At 42.9% G+C, this 13552-nt stretch overlaps 1 protein-coding gene and 1 long non-coding RNA gene across 4 annotated transcripts; one reads left to right on the top strand and one right to left on the bottom strand.

The window, feature by feature from the left end:
- Position 1: 1 nt before the first annotated feature.
- LOC144326929 (uncharacterized) lies at positions 2-5600 on the bottom strand. Its single transcript, XR_013391833.1, has 3 exons — positions 5496-5600; positions 3231-3410; positions 2-673 (listed from the first exon to the last, which is right to left on the bottom strand). It is a non-coding gene; the product is annotated as an uncharacterized LOC144326929 (long non-coding RNA).
- Positions 4624-13363, top strand: LOC114590618 (uncharacterized). Of its 3 annotated transcripts, none has more exons than XM_028716899.2 (2): positions 4624-5266; positions 12318-13361. In XM_028716899.2, the coding sequence occupies exon 2, from the start codon at positions 12326-12328 to the stop codon at positions 13181-13183; it is 858 nt and encodes a 285-aa protein (XP_028572732.2). In that variant the 5' UTR covers positions 4624-5266; positions 12318-12325; the 3' UTR covers positions 13184-13361. The 3 variants fall into 3 exon arrangements, with proteins under 3 accessions (XP_028572732.2, XP_028572733.2, XP_028572731.2); XM_028716900.2 differs by lacking the exon at positions 4624-5266 and adding an exon at positions 5931-6037; XM_028716898.2 differs by lacking the exon at positions 4624-5266 and adding an exon at positions 9874-10106 and having other exon boundaries at positions 12318-13363.
- Positions 13364-13552: the final 189 nt, after the last annotated feature.

The raw sequence follows: 13552 nt of genomic DNA, 5'->3' as shown, positions 1-13552 counted from the left end.
TTATAGCGAGGCTTCCTCTTACATTGTTCCTTGCTTTCAATATGACTTCTCTGGTATGACTCTTGCTTCTTCCAAGGGGAACCTTGTTCATTTTCTATTGTGAGGGACTCAGTATCAGCGATATTCTTTCTCTTGCTTGGTTGCTTCTTACGTTTCCTTTTCAAGTTGTGTTTCTCATTGTCTTCAGTGTCCTTTGATTCACAGCTTTTCGCGCCGGCATTGTGCCATTGTCCTGAAATCTGATCATCTTGCCTCACGACCCTTCTTCCGTTCTTCTCTCCCTTGCACATTAACTGCTCCCCATGTCTTCTATCAGAATGACATTCTCTGACCTTGGAACTTCTCTTCTCTTTTCCTTCTTTCTTGAAGCTACTCTTCCTTCCTTCCTTCAGCCTTCTCACCTCTCCCTTGCCCTTTGCTGGGCCCTGCACTGAGACAACAGGAACCCCATCCTCATCAGAGGATGAATCTTCAGAATTAGTTCTCTCATTGCTCTTTCTTTTCTTCAGCCTTCTGTCCTGGTTCTTTGATTCGTCAACATGCTTTTTCTTTTTTCGAGAAACACGTGCTGTTATTTCCTGGCTGCCATGCTCAGCTTTCTGTTCTCTGGATGTTTTGCGTTCTGCTTTAGACCGAGAAGGTGCCATTCTTCCTATATACGTAAGCACACAATCTATTAAGAGGAAAGATGTCATATTCTATGTGCAATGAATGTGCAAGTAATTTTTTTTTTTTAATCCACAAATCACCTGCAGAAGGGGTGGCCGATTTCTTATTATCTGGATTTCTTATTCTCTATTATCCAATCGTCTAAGACCTGAAACTGTACAGTGGTGCCCCGCAAGACAAATGCCTCGCAAGACGGAAAACCCGCTAGACGAAAGGGTTTTCCGTTTTGGAGGTGCTTCGCAAAACGAATTTCCTATGGGCTTGCTTCGCAAGACGAAAATGTCTTGTGAGTTCCTGCAGGGTTTTTTTCCTCCCCCCCCCTTTTCCCCAAGCCGCTAATCAGCTGATCCGCTAAGCCGCTTAACAGCTGATCCGCTAAGCCGCTTATCAGCTGATCCGCTAAGCCCGCTAAGCCGCTAATAGCGCTAATCCGCTAATGGGCTTGCTTCGCAAGACAAAAAAACCGCAAGACGAAGAGACTCGCGGATCGGATTCTTTTCGTCTTGCGAGGCACCACTGTATTTTGTCACACCCCTTTGCTGATGTGGGCAGCTTGATAGCAAAACTGATGTCACATAGCAGTAAGGACACCACAATTATGGAACTGCTCAGTCATGCCTATGGCATCACAAACAAAACTGACATGGAAATGTTACACTAAAGTATAGAACTTCTCTCACACATGCCCAGTGGCACCTTGGTTCTCAAACGCCTTGGTACTCAAACAACTTGGAACCCAAACACTGCAAACCCAGGAGTAAGTGTTCCGGTTTGCGAACTTTTTTCAGAAGCTGAACGTGCTCCGTTTTGAGTGTTATGCTTCTGATTTGAGTGCCATGCTTCCGTTTTGAGTGTTACACTGAGGTCTGTTTGTTTTTGCTATTTATTTTGTTTCTGCGGCTCTTTTTTTGTTTGTTTTTGTGACTGTGTGGAACCCAGTTCAGCTACTGATTGATTGTGTGACTGCAGTACATTGTTTACTGCTTTCATTTTATGGATCAATGGTCTCGTTAGATAGCAAAATTCATGTTAAGTTGCTGTTTTAGGGGTTGTTTTTAAAAGTCTGGAACGGATTAATCCATTTTGCATTACTTTCTATGGGAAAGCGTGCCTTGGTTTTGGAACACTTTGGTTTTGGAACAGAATTCCGGAACGGCTTAAGTTTGAGAATCAAGGTACCACTGTATTTCCCTTCCAGGTGAAGCTTCATACAAAACGTTTGCCACTCTTTGTTTGGGGGTGGGGGGCTTTCATCTCCATAAATACTTCAACTTACCTTGAACTCCATGGGGGATGGACAATCAGGCTGCAAATGTGGTAAAATCAGAGATGGCTAAGCTGTGGCCCGCCTGATGTTGTTGGACTCCACCTCAGATCAGCCTCAGCCAGCATGGCCAATGTTTCTGGATGGTGAGAGTTGTAGTCTAACATCTGGAAGGCCACAGCTTAGCCACCTCTGATTTTACCACATTTACAGCCTGATTATCCACCCCTGTAATAAGTAAATAAGAAAGACAAAACTTTGCACACCTCTGCTCAGCCCACATTGAGAAAACTGTGATGGCATCCAAAAATGCAGTTTCTGTTCTTGTTAAATAAGGCATACAATACAAATTGGGCACATAAACTCCACCATGTGCCTTAATTTATATACCATGCATTGTGGGATATATTTACATCACTGTGCAAATATATTTCAAACAATTAAGGGAATTTGAGACTCACTTGGTTTGACTGATACAGAAAAATAGACCTCTATACTCCCATAGCTTTGAAATTAGTATTTAGACACAAATTTCCAGTAGACCATTGTCAACTACTTCTCATGTGGTTTCAGTGTTTTCCACAAATCACTGTTAGTTTGGGAAGCAGAAAATGTCTATGAAGATAAGAGGAATACTGGAAAGTACTATTTGTGTTCCAAACTCATAGAAGCACTTTTGTGCACTCAGCATAACAAAATATCAGGTTCTGTTCCAGCATGCCAGATATGAGGAAGCCTATTAAGGATTGTTAGGAATAGAAGATTTTATATCAGAAAATGTTTAATGGATAGAATTTATACTGATTTATTATTTATAGAGTAATTTGTTTCATTTCACCCTTTTTATGTGGAAAAGGCAGTGGCCTCAAGAATTATTTGTAGGAAAAATTAAATTAAGAAACAAAAAAAGAGAAGGAACTTGAGCTCCAAAGAAAACAGGACTGCAATACGTTGGCTTTTGAGTCCAATGAAAATTTTCACTTGTTATATGAGTGAAATTCTGCAATATAACATGTTACCTAGACTGAATACTAAGGCTTTAATCTTGTCTGAATGAGTGCAGTGCAAATCTTCTAAAAACACTTGCCTATGTTAATCTTATGCTAATGTAACTTGGTCCAATAAAATACATTATTTTGTTTTGCATCCTTTACAGCAATTATGTGGGCTCTGAATATAAAGCAGCTTTCAATATTTTAGAGGCGCCACTTTAAGAATACTTTTTCAAGTTTCCATTTCGAAGTCAGCCAATTTGTTTACATTTTCAGTTTAGTCTAAATGTCCTTATCCAACTTACCAGTCTCCTCCCTCTCAATTCCAACAATGGGATTAGCATTGATGAGATCAGAAGTCAGCGTTCTGTGAAGCCTAATGCTTTAATAAGCGTGTTCCTTTCTTCTTCAACAGCCTGTAGAAGCCCTTCTTGATATTTCCAGTACATCCACTTTCATAGCAAACTTAGGTTCAGCCAGGATACCTATGCCGTGAGGGAACAGGGAGGATGAAGGAAAGATGGCATCAATAATTCAAGATTCCCAATGGCATGGCCGAACTTTTCAACCAATGATGGCAGCAGATGGTTAGCAGTGGCACTGGGAAAACTGAGACAACGGTCTTTGCCTGAGTAAAGCATGTGCTAGAGTCAGACACAATAGCAAAACATGAAGCTCTGAAAGACACATGTATTACTTACTGGGACTGAAGTGTAAATCAGTGTAACTACAAAACTAGTTTGTAGATTGCAGATAAAGTGAAATCCTCAGAAAACAGGAGACAGAAGAAAGGAAGGCTAGAAAGCAAAAAATAAAAAATAAAAAAATCATGTGATCCATTACTATTGCAAACAAGGGCCATTCAAATGGATAAAAAGATCCAATCAGAGTGAGTCCAGCTGGTAATTAATTAGCAAAAGAACCTGAAGCACTTGTGGAGGTACAAATGCAATCATTTTCTTTCTGTTCAGTCTGATAGTGTCAAATCTACATATGAATTCCAAGCTAACATAATTAGTCTGGGGCATTGTTTGTTAAAGTTGTCAGTTGAAGTATAGGGACCTTAATGCATTTTTTAAAATAGAGAAATGTTTTTGTTCCAGCTGTTACTGGTGTATTGGGCATTCCAGATTAGGGTGAGGGAAGCTTCAACAATTTTAACAGTAGCATAAAAACAAATAATTTAGCAGCGCTATAAATACAACAAATTTATTAAGGCATAAACTTTTATGGACACTAGACTATGGCATGGCAAACGTACGAGTCCTTAAAGATAGATTAGCATGGCTTTCTCTCTGGAAATCAATAGGAGGATGTGAACACTGGTCCCCAAAATTAAAACATTGTGTCCCTGCTAAATAGATGATAGTCTTACTGCCTAGGTACGGGGCACTACAGGAGATATTACTCCCCTTGTTTATGCTTAAAGCAACAGTATATAAAAAAATGTTGTGCCTTGTAGTCTTTCTGGCAGATTATACAATGGGAGCATTTGTATAATACAAATAGCTAACTGGCTGAGAAAATATTACAAAGTAGACCAATTGCTTGCTGTGGAAGGAGGCCTTGCTGTTTCAGGCCCTACCAGGAAGCATGAGACTCCTCTCTCTCCTCATGCTTGCTTACTAAGAGGATTCTGAATCCTGCACAGACGTCCAGAGTGACATTTTATTTATTTTGGTTTATAAACAGGATAGCTAAATCCTGAGTGGAAAAGCAAATTCAAAACAAAATGTTGCTCTTTCCCTCTTGGCCTTTCCATTTGGAGAACTGAAAAGATTCAATAGAGTAGAAAGTTCTGTTCCTTGGGGCAAAGTTTCCCCCTCAAATAGGCATGATTCTGTTTCTTTGTACTAGAATATTCCAGATAGTGGCCCCTTTTTAGAGGTAAGCCTGTGTCCAGTAAGTAAAGTTCATAGGGCCAAGTTGTCAAGCCCATCAGCCTTTCTTAAGATCCATCCTATTTTGGTCTTTTTTTCAGGAGCTAGCTCCTTTCTCAAAGTAACTTGCCTACTTGCTAGGGGGAGGGAAAAGGGGTAAATAGGAAATAACCTCAGGCAGAGCTAACTTTTGTTTTTAGAAAGGACAAGCAGGATAGCCACCACCCCACCCCAAAACCATCATTAGGGTCATTAAGATAAGGCTTCCATACGCAGGAACTACTTTACGCACGTTGGGTGGGGCCTGTATTTCTGCCCAACAAGGTTCCTTAGCCAACCTCCGTTTAGGGGGAATCTTTAAAAGAGACAGAAAAAAGCAAGATTGCCACTTGCATTTTACCTGCCGTCCCTTTCCAGTCAGGAGAGGTGGGATCACACAACGGGTAGCTGAGAAGAAACAGGTTAGTTCACCATCTCCTTTGTTTGTGTTTGTTTGCATGTCCCGCTATATTTAAAGCTAATTCGTCCGAAATAATAAGTCCCCCTCCTTCCTTTTCCCGTAGGCCAAATTATTGATGTGGCCCGGCGGTATATATTTTTTCCAAATCCCATCCCTTTTCGATTTGAAGCGGGGTGTGGACTGTAATGGGACAGCTAGCATGTGAAGGTTGCAATTATGTACTCCATTACCTGGGAGTAACAAGCCCCATTGAACTCAGCGGGCCTTGGCTTCCTCTCCACCACCCGAGTTATCTTCATTTGGAACCGAATCTGGAAATATTACCTTGCACACCGTTTTACGCATTCATTAGAAGTGGGGTTGGCGGCGGGTGTGCCTTAATTTAAGACATCGCCTTACTGCGGTTTTACAAGCACTAAAATTCGAAGTTGTGCAGGATCTGGCTGCGGCAATCACTGCTGTCCAGCAAGATTTGTCATCCGCGTTAAGACTGCTGGGCGCAGGAAGGGGCAGAAGAGGGAGAGCCAAGGCGTCTCCTTTTAGCAAAGCGCCCCCTTGAAGAGGAGCTTCTCTGTAGGAGAGACAGTGGGGAGTAGGCGTAGGGCTTTTTGTTCACCTCGCCCGACCAAGGAAAGCACGCACAACACATACAATCCTCCCCGGCATGTTGCGATTCTCCATCTTCTGAGGATCTCCTGAAAGAGCCATGCTTTATTATGGTTTTTATATGCGTTGGAAGCCGCTGGAAAAACATAACCAGATGGGAGGGAGGGTAATAAAAATTAAATAATAATAATTAATACAGCTAACAGAGCAGGAACTAGAACGGCTTTATACCGCCGCCGTCAAAGTTGCTTTTAAGGTCGCCGCTTTTCTAACCCGTTTGGAGGTTTGGGTTTCCCCATCCACGCTGGTTGTGGTGCTGTGTAGGAAAGCTGCTTAGCAAAATTTTAGGTTGTTCCCCCCCCCACCCCTTATCGGGGGTTTCGCGCCTCGTACGCGCCGCCTTCAGATAAGATAAAAAGATTGGCTCCGCTTCGTTGCAAACCTTCCCTCTCGAGAGGCCTTCGGAGAGGCCTGGACTCCACGGCCTATTTTATTCCTACCATTTAAAAATAAACAACCCAAAGAACCTAAACTAAAACACGAATGCGGTTTCCGCATTAAAAAAAGACGAGTTTAAACTGGGCCCAACCACGCACTGTAAAAAAAAATAAATAACTTTTCACCCATCCTAAAGCAAACGTGGCAGCATTGGTCACGAGGCCAGAATGGAGTCGGGCTTTTGCTTTCGTTTACCAAGGCTCAATATCGGTAGATATGATTAACCCTCCACCGTTTTCTCACTGGGGGGGGGGGGGGGCAAGATTGCACACGTCGCTCCCAACCTTCATACAATTCAATCGGAGGTCGGAAGGGGGGTTTCCACAGCGCCTTCTCGCTTTCTCGAGTGCAATGCCTGGGACCCACCTGCAAAAAGAGTGCGTGGACATAGGGGGGAAAGAGAGCGGGGGGGGGGGGAGTTGAGTAGCTTCCCTGCTAATAAGATCTGATAAGGGGTTTTCCAAAGAAGCCAACAGCTGTTGAAAGCTAGGTTTAACCTTGAAGCTCCTGGGATGACCCTGAGCCAGTCGCATCCCAGCAACCAAGGCCTCTCAGCTTCAGTTTTCAGACAGAAGTATGATAAAAGGAAATCCTGGAACCTTTGCAAAACCCACACAGCTCTAGGACTTTTTCTAACAGCGACACACAGTAGGGTCCTGGTTATGTAAGGGCAGGCTCAAGTTGCTGTGGTTTCTTTTTACAGATAAGGAAACTGAGGCTAGGAGCAGTGCCGGATTTACGTATCAGCTAAACAAGCTATAGCTTAGGGTCCCACTCTCTTGGGGGCACCCAAAAAAATTAAAAGGAAGAAAAACTGGATGTACATTTCCAAAATATAAGATAAAAAATAAAATAAAGCCTACATACAGCATCAGTGTTTTGTGTTGTGTAGGCTCCTATGATGTAAGTAATGGGCCCTGCCTGCTAGTCTGCTCCCTAAAATATCACTGGTTTGCTCATTTCTATATATATATATATAGGGTGCCTACATTCTGCGTGGATTGGTTGCATGGCAACATGTGCAAGTGGCTTTAGATACCTATTAGGTCCCTAAATTATCATATAGCATATATTCAACACAAAAAAACAGCGACAATTTGTTGTTGACAAAGGACAGCTGGACATATAAAGGGTCCCATTACCTTCAGTAGCTTAGGGCCTCATCAAACCTAAATCTAGCCCTGTCTAGGAGGAAAAGTTGACTTTTCTAAAGCTACCCACCCTTGGGGGGGGGCAGAACCGACATGGTTGTTAAGTATTTCTGTTGTTTTACTTGATCTATGGGGGAGGCAGCTGCTTGGCTAGGCCCATGCTACCCACTGAGTCTGTGATATGCACTTTATTTATGCAGACACCCATATCGACAAAATCTGATAAAACATACCCAATGAATTTTCTAAAACTCCCCAGCCCTAGGCTAGATTTAAATGATGAGGGATACTTATCCAAATAAAACTTAAAAGCTGTAAATTATGTTAAACATATGTTTTAAATTGACTTTTAATATTGTTTTTAGTTCTGTAACCCACCCTGGGACCTTAGGATGAAGGGCAGGTGGTAAATAAGTAAATGATAAGGTTTAAGATCAGTGTTGAACAGTGTCCTAGCTAGAAAATATTACTCAAAACTCTGTCAGGCCCAATTTTTGGGGAGATGGGGATGGAAACAAGCTTCAGTGTATCCTCAGCAGCCCAGGAAAAGTAGAGCCCCGCCCCCAAAAGAAATAAGCAGGAAATTATTTGGAAGCAGTCTTGTTGCAAGAAATCAGCAGCCTTTCCCAGGCCCCCTTGCTCACTGGGCTCCATCAACTAGAAGAACAATTTCCTTCCATTCATCACCATTTTCAGCAACATATGGAGAGCCCAAAGTTCCCAATACCTGCTCATATCTCAGTGTTAGAAACTTGAGATATGAAAGCTAGGAGCTAGATGGCACCTTAAACCTAGGTTATGGGCGCTGCAATGGAGTGTCTAGGCACACTTCTTTAATAACAAGAATACAAAGCTGAAAATGGATGAACTACAGCTAAGATCTTATGTTCATTTTTCACATGGTCTGGTCATCATCTAAAGACTGCAAAAAATAAAGCCATACTTCCCCTGCCTGCCCCCCTAATATTCTTATGAGGGTCCCTTCTCCAGTCTTCAGAGAGTGGCTGGAAGTGGAGAGTCGGAAAAAGGTCCTCCTTTTCTTCCAGCAGTGTCAGTTTTAATCTGAAATCTTAGGCGCAGTACTGCGCCCAGAGCTCAGAAACTGTTTACATGAATGAAATTCCCTGTCGCAAAACGCGTCTGGAACAATGGGAGTTTTGAACGCCTCTAGAAAGAGTGCCTCTGAATATAAGCAGAGTGTTTTAATGCCTCTCAGAGCTATTAAAACCAGTTCTGTTCTCTGCCCCCTCCGTCCTTACTTCTCTGACTGGTGTTACTAAGGAGTGGAGAAATCATTGTGTCTGTTACTTCTACCATCAAGATGCAGTGATAGAAAAGGAGGTGGGGGGGAATCCACACCATTAGTTTAACACACATCCAATGCACATTCAAAACACATGACTTCCTCCTTCTGTTGAATTTATGTTTGCTGAACAGTTAAAGGCACAGGAGCCTCATGGCTCAGAATGGATTTACTTCTCAGGTTCAGGCATGGCCATCCATTGGGGGTGGCATCATCACCAGATTCCCAGCTTTCATTTAAAAGGGGGGAAAAGAAAGGAGTATCTTTGGTAGCTCAGTCAGTAGAGCATGAGACACTTACTCTCAGGGTTGTGGGTTCGAGTCCCATGTTGGGCAAAAGATTCCTGCATTGTAGTGGGTTGGATTAGATGACCCTTGTGGTCCCTTCCAACTCTACATTCCTATGATTATAGCAACTGTAGGACATGAGACACCTGACAAAATGTTCAGGCACTATTCCTCCCATACAGTGGTACTTCAGGTTAAGAACTTAATTCGTTCTGGAGGTCCGTTCTTAACCTGAAACTGTTCTTAACCTGAGGTACCACTTTAGCTAATGGGGCCTCCCACTGCCGCCGTGCGATTTCTGTTCTCATCCTGAAACAAAGTTCTTAACCCGAGGTACTATTTCTGGGTTAGCGGAGTCTGTAACCTGAAGTGTCTGTAACCCGAGGTACCACTGTTTTTGTGTGTGAGAAACCTGCCTGCTCCCCACCCACCCCCACAAAAAATCCTGGCGCTATCCACAGCTTTAGGGTAACAATGCTGCTATTTTAAAAGAAAAAGAAAGTAGGTTCTAGTCACTTGTTCCTCAAAGGAAACCTGAGGTGGGATGATAAAATATTCATGTCCAGGGAAAGAAAACCAAACCAATTAAGCAACACAGGTTGGAAAAAGTCCTCCTTTAAATATTTCACTTGCTCTTTGTTGCCTAATTGTCAGCTGCTCTGTAAGGTTCAAGGGAGTAATCCTGTGGTAATGAGAGCCATCTCTCTCCTTCTCTCTCTCTCTTTCCCTCCCTCCCACCCACACAACACAGCCAAGGTCATGGGGCCGGCCATCTCAGCTGAAGTGTTGTTTTGCCTGCCGGTTAGGAGCTCATGTTGCACATTAAACTGCAATGCTCTGCTACTAGAGGAGTCATTTGCCTACAACACTTCTTCACTGATGTAATTAGAAGACACAAGCCTGCAGCGCAGCTGTTCGAGTGGCTCGGTTGGGCTCTCGTCCGCCTCAAGAACATCCGCGCAAATAGTGTGAAAGGGGGATGGCACAGTGTCATAGGTAAATGCGCCCACTTCATAGGACAAGATTGCAGGAAATGGAAACGGGGATTGCGGTGGGTTGGGAGCGCACGGGAACTGCTTAAGTGCCTGAGAGCTTAGTCCTGTGAAGCAGAGCCAATTGAATTACTCCCAAATGGATAGGATTACGACTGCCGTGGCCAAATCTAACAAAAGCACAATGCAAAGGTATCAAATCAGATCCTCTTCAGCCTGGGGCCTAATGTAACCTGGCACACAGACAAGGGGATGCGACAAGCAGCGGAGATATTTAATGCTTATTCTAGCACTAAACGCTGCAGCTTCCCATGGCAATGTGGGAGGACATCTTATCCAAAAGGAGTTTGGAAAACTTGCAATGGCCTCTTAATTGAGTTCTTTTTGGCGGGGGGGGGGGGGCTTACCTAGTGACTGTAAACAGAAGTGGTGCATACCCGTTATTTTACGATGCTCTCTTCTGTTATGAAAGCTGTTGGCACCTGATAAAATTATGCATTCAGAAACAGTATTGCTACTGTAAACACGCATTGGGCGGTGGAGGCTGGTCACTGTGGCGGAGCCTTCCCTCCTGAGAAGAATGTTAAAAAAAATAAAAATCCCTCCCCAGCTTTCCTGTCTCAGACGCATTTTGTACTTTCATTTTCACTTAGAGAAGCGCTTCAAACATTGTTAACTTTTTACGGATAATTTTATTCTTTCTCTTTTTGTAAACTGCTTTGATTTCTCTCTCTCCCCCCCCCCCAATCATGGTGTATAAATTGTAAAAAAATAAAGTTAATTAGTTCTCTGGCTAATCAGGTCTCTGCAGCACTCAGCCACTGCTAATCCAAAAGTGTAGCTATGTTTTTAAAAAGTCCGTACCACGTAACAGATATTGGAATTAAAGGGAAACTGATTTTATTTAAATCAAATTGATTTAAATCACTAGTCAGTAAGGCTTGATTAAATCATTTTTTATAGAAAGACTCATTCTTGCTGGTATAATATTAATATTAACAACAGATGAAGGTTTCATTTTTGGAATAATAAATTTTCAGAGTAGTTTTTACAGTTATATGAACAATTACTGATTTGGTTATACTGTACTATTAGAAATACAAAGACAGGTAATTATGAAATTGTTTATATTTTGACTTTTCTACTGTACTTTACTAAAACAATAACATAGCATATGTATCCATGTTTGTTAACTGATGTGGTTAAATGTTGCTGTTTTTTAAAAAAACAGACTGAGTTGAAGTTTAATATGAAAAACTTAAAACAAATCCTTATTTCCTGATGAATAGCCTTTGGACTATAATGTAACTTAAATGGAAAACTATCTTTAGAAAGGTGTTTCCTCCAAAAGCATTTTATTTTAAAAATCTGATTTATTTATTTTAAATCATTAATTTCTATCCACCCTGCTCAGAACGGTTTTCTTGAAAGCCACACCTCAAAACACATTCTTCATAGCTATCTAGGAACAATGTGTGTGGTTACTAATTTGAGCAGCTTGTTTTCAAATTAATATTTGTTGAGAGCAATGGTGGACAGTGTGTGTCTTTGTAATATCTATTTTCCACTAATTTTTGTGAATGGGTAAGAGGATTGGAAGGAGAAATGGTGGGTGTCTTCTGTGTGTGTTTTGCAACTTTCAACACTTGTGTGTTACTGGAACTGTAGGATTTGTGACAAGTATGGAGGTTTTGCATTCCTGTAAGTCAATTATCGGTTTAGTTAGGTCCTAAGTATTTGTACAACTACAATGCGTAAGTATCCACAGAATCTTTGCAAAGGCAAGATGGGGAGAAAACCAGAACTGGTCATGCCCCTGTGACCTCACTGGCCACACCTCCATGACTCCAGCCACCACTAACACTCAGTAGTCAAGACTTGCCAGCTGCAGCTTTGGCAAGTGGTCAGGTCACATAAATAGTACACCGTGGGTTTGTGAACAGTTGTGAGCAACTGTCCAAGTTACTGACATCAGAGTGCTTATGACATCGGGAAGCCTGATCCCTCTTGTCCCAACTGCTATTGCTGTGATGGCTTAGGCCAAGAAGCTTGTTTGAGACTGGTGAGATCTAGAATGCGTGGGGTTGCCTGGCAACGCTACAGCTATTCCTTGCAGGTCAATTTGAGACTCCATTTTATCACCCCCTTATTAAATTGCACGTCAGAAAGTTCTTTCACTTATTTTTTTCCCCCGTCTCGCTCTTTGAAATCACAGATCCTTACATGGAAACGGGAGCCATTCCAGGGGAGGAAGCCGTGTGCCCAAGTGATGTAGGAGGGCCCAAATCCAGCCGGGAGAAGTTTCTTCAAGCGTGGTATGAAAAACGGAAACCCCAGACACACCCCACCGTGTCGTCTCAAGTGTCAGGGTGTGGGTCACCAGCTTGTGCTCCAAGCCAGGAGAATTGGACAAGGGACACATCCTTGTCACATGCCTTTTTCTACCTGATGGTGGTGCCTCCCCCTCAGGCGCAATTGTACACGAGTAGCCGGATGACGGCACAGTGCCCCCGCCAAAGAGACTTGCATCATGTGGCCCAAGAGCTGGAGCCGGAAGCAAATCCCGAAGAGGAATTCCTGCAGATCTGCGCTTCAGATTTGCTGCTTAAGTCTGCAGAGAGGAAGAGGCCACGGCTGCTGCCGCCAAACCGTAAGATGCACGTGGAGGTGTTGAAGAGGCAGGACTCGCCCCCACTGCAAGAGTGCCAAAAAAGTCCTGTCCCCCTGGAGTACAGCCACCTGCTCGATGCCATAGAGATGACTAATCTGGCAGACCTTCCTGAGGTGGAATCCTTCTATCGAAGTTTCATTCTCAGGCAGAAACGGAAAGGATATTCCAGGAGGGATGGGCAGCTTCGCCCACAGGCAGAGTGTCGGCTACCTCCCAGGGCCACAGAAGCAGCTTCCTGCCAACAGGGTGCCAGAAGAACCGCCAGGCTGAGATGCACACAAAACCGGAAGCTGAGCCTGAAGAGGAGCGCTCCTCTGTCTGAGCTCACGGTGGCGACCAAACGGTCTGTGGACTCTTCTCAAAACGGCCACCTTCCGCCAAAGAAAAGATATACCCAAGGCTTCTTCTAGGGACACATGCTGCAATATTGGCAGTGTACTAGGAGCAGCCGGTACACAGGGTTTTTAAATTGGGGAGGATTTTCCTTCTCCTTATATATATGTATATATATTTATATATTTTAGCATAGTCCCTAATTGAGGTATTTAATAAAGTAAGTTAATTTTGTACTTTTCAAATAAACTCTTTTTAATGTTTGTATATTTACTTCCTGGTGCCTTTTCGTCATTTTCGCCTCTCCACACATACTAAAGAGCAAGTTCTTGGTGGTTCGTGCTGCTATTCCCATTTTTACAAAATCATCTTCCCAAGATTTTCTTAGTCCCCTGCCTGCAGAATCTAAACCTAGCTCTAGTTTCCCTAGCAGTACTATACAGGCC

Source organism: Podarcis muralis, chromosome 2 (genome assembly GCF_964188315.1).
Source record: "Podarcis muralis chromosome 2, rPodMur119.hap1.1, whole genome shotgun sequence".
NCBI classification, from domain to species: domain Eukaryota; kingdom Metazoa; phylum Chordata; class Lepidosauria; order Squamata; family Lacertidae; genus Podarcis; species Podarcis muralis.
Note: the sequence above shows the minus strand (reverse complement) of the source record. Positions and strands in the feature narration are given on the sequence as shown.